The following is an 8161-nucleotide window of genomic DNA, read 5'->3' on the forward strand; positions in this document are numbered from 1 at the left end:
AGAACACTTAATTGTGCTCATGAGGAACCTGTACATAGATCAAGAGGCAGTCATTCGAACAGAACAAGGGGATACTGCATGGTTTAAAGTCAGGAAAGGTGTGCATCAGTGTTGTATCCTTTCACCATACTTATTCAATCTGTATGCTGAGCAAATAATCCAAGAATCTGGACAATATGAAGAATACAAGAATGCAGCATCAGGATTGGAGGAAGACTCATCAACAACCTACGATATGCAGATGACACAACTTTGCTTGCTGAAAGCAAGGAGATCTTGAAGCATTTACTGATTAAGATCAAAGACTACAGCCTTCAGTATGGATTACACCTCCACATAAAGAAAACAAAAATCCTCACAAGTGGACCAAAAAACAACATCATGATTAAACAGAGACAATATTGAAGTTGTCAAGGATTTCATTTTACTTGAATCCACAGTCAACTCCCATGGAAGCAGCAGCCATGAAATCAAACCTTGTACTGCAGTGGGCAAATCTACCACAAAAGACTGCTGTAAAGTGTTAAAAAGCCAACATGTTATTTTGAGGACGAAGGTGCGCCTGACCCAAGCCGTAGTATTTTTAATTGTCTCATATGCATATGAAAGCTGGACAATGAATAAGAAAGACCAAAGAAAAATTTATGCCTTTGAATTATGATGTTGGTGAAGAACGTTGAGTGTATCATGTAGTGCCAGAAGAGTGAACGTATCTGTCTTGGAAGAAGTACAGCCAGAATGCTGCTTAGAGGCAAGGATGGTGAGACTTTGTCTCATGTACCTTGGACATGTTATCAGGAGGGACCAGCCCCTGGAGAAGGACATCATGCTTGGTAAAGTAGAGGGTGAGTGAAAAAGAGGAAGACCTTCTGAGGAGATGGATTGACACAGTGGCTGCAACAGTGAGCTCAAACATTGCAACGATTGTGAGGATGACATAAGACCGGGCAGTATTTTGTTCTGTCGTACACAGGGTTACTGTGAGTCAGAACTGACTCGATGACACCTGACAACAACAATTTTGTAAGTGAGATTATCCCTATTTATGATCAGTGAAATTATGATGTTTATGGCAAGTGATTAGACTTTTTTGCATCCTTACTGTTGTGTTTTCATAAGATTTGTGAACATCAAAAGTGTTATTGGAGGCCATCTTAAGTACTTTAACTACTACCTCAATACCCCTAAGGGTATTACCGAAGAGTTTTCCCAAGAAATACTGTAGGGAGGAGGGAGGTGTGCCAGAAGTATCCATGATAAAAATTTTCAACTAGTTTAATTATTACAGAATTTTCTAAGGGTGTAAAAAGGCAAATCTAATTTGTAAGTATTCATGATTAAAAACAAAAAGAAGTACAGGTAGTCTACATCAGTTTTCAACACAATTTTTCAGAAAGACTGCAACCAGTTTTCTGCAGATTTTTCCCTTCATGATTGATTTCAGATCCCATGCTGATTAATCAGAAATATGTATATAGATTTTATTACTTTATCGTTCGACATCCTGCTTTATGTAAATGTGATGCTTTAAAATATTAAAAAAAAGATGACTCAATGGAAAGTTATTAATATTTCTGGAGATTTTTTCCCACTTAAAAGGGTCCTACCTAGAATTCCTTTTACTAGTAATTTATATTAGTGAGTTAAAAAAAATAACTGATTTTTATTTCCAGAATCACTACTTATATAATCTTATAAGACACACACTATTTCAGAAAATGCAGTAGAACTACGTCAGGATTTCTGTTAGTCCTTCACAATATGAATCAATTTTTTGAAAATTGATTTAAGTTAGGGCTGAAGACACTAGTCTTTTTATGAAGTACGGTAGTATGGCTACATTGGCTGAAAGTAATCTTCAAATGAGCACTTTTTAATTTAGCATCAATTATGTCATTGCATTTTTTTCATATTATAATGCATCTTTTCTTCCCTAACTCACGATTTCTTTAAGAATATATTACTGCCTAAATTACAAAGAACTTCTGAAGATTAAAGGCGTCTACAAGTTTTATCATTTGTAAATGAAAGTTGGGATAAATAAACACAGTGTTTGATAAAACGAGAGCTCTTAACGTAATATTGCTAATATTAAACCCTACTATTAAAATACCATGTTGATATTTAAATACTGCAGCATTTAAATATAAAAATGGAATAAGATTCTCATGAATTAATTTTCATGCTTTTTATTTTTATTTTTAGGAAACCATGAATTTGATTTTGGTGTGGATATTTTGGAAGAATACATGAAGCAAATGCACTTTACATGGCTTCTCAGTAATGTGTATGACAGATTTACTTCTGAACCTCTTGGACATGGTGCAGTAAAAAAAATCATTATTTGGAACAGTGTGAAAATTGGTTTAATGGGATTAGTGGAAGAAGATTGGCTAGATACCTTGGCTACAGTTAATAAGTCAAATCTAAACTATAGAGATTATGTTGAAGTTGCTAACCAAATAGCAATAGAACTTAAAGAAGAAGGAGCTGATCTTGTCATTGCAGTAACTCACATGAAGTGGGGAAATGATACAAGGCTTGCACAAAAAGCTCAAGGGGTCAATTTGATTTTAGGGGGCCATGACCATGATTATGGAATTAGGAAGGTGAATGAAACTTGGATTGTCAAAAGCGGATCTGATTTTAAAAACTTGACAAAAATAAACATAAGACTCTTTGGTGCATCTTTCCAATATATATTTGAGAAAGTGGACATTTTGAATTATTTGGAAGAAGATTCGTGTATTAAAGCAATAGTAAAAGATTTCACTCAAAACATACAGGTACTTGAGTATTGCTTATTTTATTCAGTAGAGTATTGATCACATGAACATTTATTTATTGGACAGTACTGTAACATAATAGTGTATGATAAATGAATAACCATCACAGCAAATGGCATCATCAATCACAATAAATCAATGCTAGTTTTTATTTTATTGGATTTTTGTTTTCATATTCAACTTATAAATTTGTTCTGGTTTTATAAGTAATGAGAATTTGTACTTACTTTAATATTTGGACTTCATCTAACAACACAACAACAATCATTATAGAAACATTTTTCTCAGCACTTCATATTCTGAAAGAATGTATTTCCTTAATATATTGCTACTCAAATTTAAGAAGCACTGGATAAACAAAAATACAGATGAATTTTATATCAGTTTGTAATTAAGAGGCGCTCTCCCCTTTCTTCTCTATACTCGGCTTCTTCAAACTGTGAGTGGTTTGTAATCAGGCCACTTAAACCTTTATGTGAGTTTGTGGCTTTGGGGCTTGTATTTACTTCCATGGTTCCATACAGATTACATAAATTTCAGTGCCCTAGAGGTGGATGTTTGTGTGTGTGTGTCTGTCTGTAAGACTTGCAAGAGCTGATGGGAAATATGAGCCAGGGTACTATCCTTTACATCTGTACATACATTATCTTATATTGTGTTTGATTTGTGAATTGATTGTGTATTAATGGAGCTGCCTGTCCTGATTTGAGTTTTAAGATTAATGGATGGCTATGTTTTGATCAGCTTGGTGTCACGAGTAATAAATATTTTTATAAAAGATTTATGGCTCTAGAAGTTACAGCAGAGAGTTCCTAAAATTTATGATAGCCCAACTTCTTAAGCAGCTCTGAAAAGCAAATGATTGTTGGAATGCATTTTGTGTAGTATTTTGCTATCCCTTTAGTACTTTGATATTTAGAGAGGACAAGTTTCAGTAATTGTCTGGTTTGGAATTAGAGGTAAAGAAGAAATGATCAAAAGGACAAAAATTCATTAAAAATAGGAGAAATGTTGATTTTAGATAGCTCATTTTTTTCTTCTTTCAGTATATGTTAGAAGAAGTTCTCTGCCCAATTGACATGGAATTAGATGGCCGTGAAATTACTGTAAGAAGATCTGAGAGCAATCTGGGAAATTTGGTAACTAATGCGATGTTGGAAGCTACTCGTGCTGATGTAGCACTGCTTAATTCAGGTGATTTCATTATTTAATTTGTAAAAAATATGAGTTAGAATGTCTAAAATCAATTCTTTAGCATAGTTGTTGTAGACTATTTTTATTACATGCGAAGATCCTGTTTAGAAATCCATTCCATGGGATCCATCCATGGGATCAGATCTTCATTTTATGTTATGCTCAGATATAGCATTCAGAATTAGATTGTTCAGTTTATTTAAACATTAAGCATCTGGTTTTTAAAAAGTTAACTTTTGTATTTAACGAGATTTTGAACGAAGATGCCTTGTGATTTGTCTGTTTTGAACTTGGTGTGCAGTCAAGTCTTAGTTATATGAGAAACAATGAATTGAAGTCTTTGACTGAAGTTCTTGCTTTATTACTAACTGTCCCTTGTTACCTGTGTGAGAGGAGGTTGTAAGAGTAATCTTGTAGGGTGAATGGGGGAACCTGCTCTCTAACCTAAGCATTTTTGTGCAGTAACAGTCTGAAATTAGACTAGCTAGGGTCCTAAGGTATTAAGAATCTGTGTAAGAACAAGATTAAAACTAAACCTTCTTTGAAACCAACCTTGATTCATATGCCATAATCCAGAACTTTAGACAATGGCTTAGAGTCCACGATTATTTCAAAAGTACAGAATGTGACATCATTTAACACCCTACCTACAAATCTTTTATAATGCCATTTTATGAAAATAGAAGTGATCTTTATCTTCCATGTGAGTCATTTAGGTTATTTTTTGGAAGCATTTCCTAAAAGTGAGATTTGTTAAGCCTTACAGCAGTTTTACTTAGGAAACCTTTGGAGTGCTCCTTGTGGAGATCTTTAAAAACAGATGATTTTTGCTTTGGGTTGCCTTAGGCATAATCTTGTCTGGAAGCACGGGGAGAGCTAGTGGCTTTTCAATTTTCACATGCTGTGATTAAAGAGAAAATGATCACAAACGAGAAAGTAAATCTTTCAAAAATGAATCTGCTAGGAGTCCCCAGGTAGTACAAACGGTTAAGCGCTTGACTACTAGCCAAAAGGTTGGCAGTGCAGACCCACCCAGAGGTGTCTTGGAAGACAGGCCTGGCAGTCTGCTTCAAAAAGGTCACAGCCTTGAAAACCCTATGGAGCAGTTCTACTGTACACATACAGGATTGCAGTGAGTCGGAATCAACTCAACCGCAGCACAAGATATAGCTACGTAATTAAACAAACAAAACCTGCTGCTGTCAAGTCAATTCCAACTCATAGCGACCCTGTAGGACAGATTAGAACTGCTCCATAGGGTTTCCTAGGCTGTAAATCTTTACGTAAGCAGACTGCCACATCTTTCTCCTGTGAGAGCGGCTGGTGGGTTCTAGCCGCTGACCTTTTGGTTAGCAGCCAAGTGCTTAACCACTATGCAACCAGGGCTTCCTTAGCTACATATTTAAGATGGAAGTAAACATGGAAAAGGGAATGTAAAAAGGTTAGAAACTTTTGGCAATTTGGTACATTATTTGAAATTTTTGAACATAATTGAGTCATAAAGATGGTATTTTCTGGGAAAAAAAAAATTAAATCAGTGTGTATTGTTTGATTATTTTCCCCCTTAAATTACTATAGGCACTCTTCGATCAAATCGGATACATCCGGTGGGGAATTTCACTTTGCATGATCTTTTGGCTATCCTTCCCATAGTGGACCCAGTTTTAGTTGTCAGAGTAACAGGTGCACAGCTGCTTGAAGCACTTGAAAATGGGGTTTATAAATACCCAGCTCTAGATGGGAGGTATGTGTATATATTTCTATTAATGTACTCACGGCTTTTTTTTTGTATAATGTAACTGAAAGAAAACTCAAATTTAAATATGTTTAAACTTCTAAAAATTTTTAACATTTTAGTGCACAAGAATGGTTTTTAAAAATTTCTCAAATGTTTTTTTCACATAATAGTGTGAGATTGGTAAAGTATTGCAATGTAAACATTATACTTCATATTAAAAATTAGGATTAATTTTAGTTATATATGCGTGTGTGTTTGGGTGGGCCCTTAATTTCAGTCTCTAAGTACTTAGAGTTCTCCCCCGTTTTTTTTTTTTTTTTATTTGAAAAATAATGTACAACTTTGTTGACTGGGTTTATACCCAAATCCCAATGCAAAATCCTTAAGTGAGTGAGGTTGGACCTCAGTATAGTAATCTATGGTATCATTATATTACATATACTACCATTTTAGGGCACCATAGTGGTGTGAGTTAATAAGAAAAGAGAGTGGGGACCAACCATCTGGAGAGAAAGCCTGTAGAAAAATATATTTTTTAATAAAATCTTATGCCAATTATGATTTGTTGAAAAATGTTGTTATGTAATTCACATACTATACTATTCATCAATATAAAGTGTATGATTCGTTAGTTTTTAATATGTTCACAGAGTTGTGAAACCATCACTATAATAAATTTTAGAACATTTTTGTTATCCCCAAAGGAAACATCATACCCATTAGCAGTCACTCCCCATTTCCCTTCAAACTCCCCAGCTCTAGGTAACCACTAATCTATTTTCTATCTCTCTGGATTTTCTATTCTTCACATTTCATGTAAATGGAATCATACAATATATAGGCTTTGACTGGTTTCTTTTACTTACCATGTTTTCAAGGTTCATCCATGTTGTAGCATGTATCAGTACATTATTCTTTTTTATGCCTGAATAATATTCCATTATATGAATATTCCACATTTTATTTATCCATTCATCAGTTAATAGACATTTGGATTGTTTTTACTTTTTGGCTTTTATGAATACTGCTATGAACATTCATGTGCAAGATTTTGTGTGGTCATGTTTTCATTTCTCTTGGGTAGATACCTAGGAGTGGAATTCTTGGGTCATATGGTAACTCCTTAGAAGTGAGGATGGTGAGACTTCATACTTACTTTGGACATGTTATCAGGAGGGACCAATCCCTGGAGAAGGACATCATATTTGGTAAAGTAGAGGGTCAGTGAAAAAGAGGAGCACCCTCAGCAAGACAGATTGACACAGTGCCTGCAACAATGGACTCAAACATACCTACTATTGTGAGGATGGTGTAGGACTGGGCAACATTTCGTTATACACAAGGTTGCTATAAGTTGGAACTTACTCGATGGCACCTAACAACAACAACATGATAACTCTATGTTTAATCTTTTGAAGAACTGCCACATTGTTTTCCAAAGCAGTGGTACCATTTCACATTCCCAAAAGAAGTGTATGAGGGTTCCAGTTTCTCCACGTGTTGTCTTCCTCTAGAGATCGATCCCTCCTGATGATATATCCAAAGCAAGCGAGTGGAACAGTGTTCTGTTGTAATCATAAGGTTGGCAAATTTTTGAAAGTGGATCGCCAGGCCTTTCTTCCTATTTCTTAATCTCAAAGCTCCACTGAAACTTGTCCACCATGGGTGACCCTGCTGGTACATGAAATACCAGTGGCAAAATTTCCAGTACCATAACAACATACAGAATTTCTAGTTATATCCCCTGCTTTATTCCTTATATTGGTAATTTGTGTCTTTTCTTGTTTTTTCTTTCTTTTTTTTATTGTTGTAGTTTAAATGAAGTTTACATTTCAAGTTAGTCTCCCATACAAAATTTTATACATACATTGTTATGTGACCCTAACTGCTCACCCCATTCTGCGACAGCACACTCTCTCTTTCCGCCCCTGGTTCCCCATGTCCATTCAACCAGCTCCTAACCCTCTCTACCTTCCCATCTCACCTCTGGACAGAAGCTGCCCATTTGGTCTCTTGTATCTACTTGAGCTAAGAGGCACACTCCTCACGAGTATCAGTTTATGTCCCACAGTCCAGTCAAATCCCTGTCTGAAGAGTTGGCCTCGGAAATTGTTTTAGTTCTGGGCTGATAGAGAATCCGGGGGCCGTGCTTTCCGGGGTACCTCCAGTCTCAGTCAGACCATTAAGTCTGGTCTTCTTACTAGAATTTGAGTTCTGTACCCCATCTTTCTGCTGCTCCATCAGGGACTCTGTTGTGTTCCCTGTCAGGACAGTCATTGGTGGTAGCCAGCCACCGTCTAGTTTTTCTGGTCTCAGGTTGCTGGAGTCTCTGGTTTATGTAGTCCTTTCTGTCTCTTGGGCTAATACTTTCCTTGTGTCTTTGGTGTTCTTCATTCTCCTTTACTCCAGGTGGTTGGGACCAATTGATGCATCTTAGATTGCC

The 8161-nt window shown here is 35.9% G+C and overlaps 1 protein-coding gene across 1 annotated transcript in view; it reads left to right on the plus strand.

The window, feature by feature from the left end:
- The window catches only part of LOC101342914 (trifunctional nucleotide phosphoesterase protein YfkN-like), a 51942-nt gene that overhangs the window by 14023 nt on the left and 29758 nt on the right, over positions 1-8161 (plus strand). The window contains exons 3-5 of the mRNA XM_004374585.1: positions 2206-2786; positions 3833-3980; positions 5559-5724. Coding sequence (XP_004374642.1) covers positions 2206-2786; positions 3833-3980; positions 5559-5724 — 895 coding nt within the window. The remainder of the gene's footprint in view (positions 1-2205; positions 2787-3832; positions 3981-5558; positions 5725-8161) is intronic.

The sequence above is a fragment of the Trichechus manatus genome, unplaced genomic scaffold (assembly GCF_000243295.1).
Source record: "Trichechus manatus latirostris isolate Lorelei unplaced genomic scaffold, TriManLat1.0 scaffold00029, whole genome shotgun sequence".
Classification (NCBI taxonomy): domain Eukaryota; kingdom Metazoa; phylum Chordata; class Mammalia; order Sirenia; family Trichechidae; genus Trichechus; species Trichechus manatus.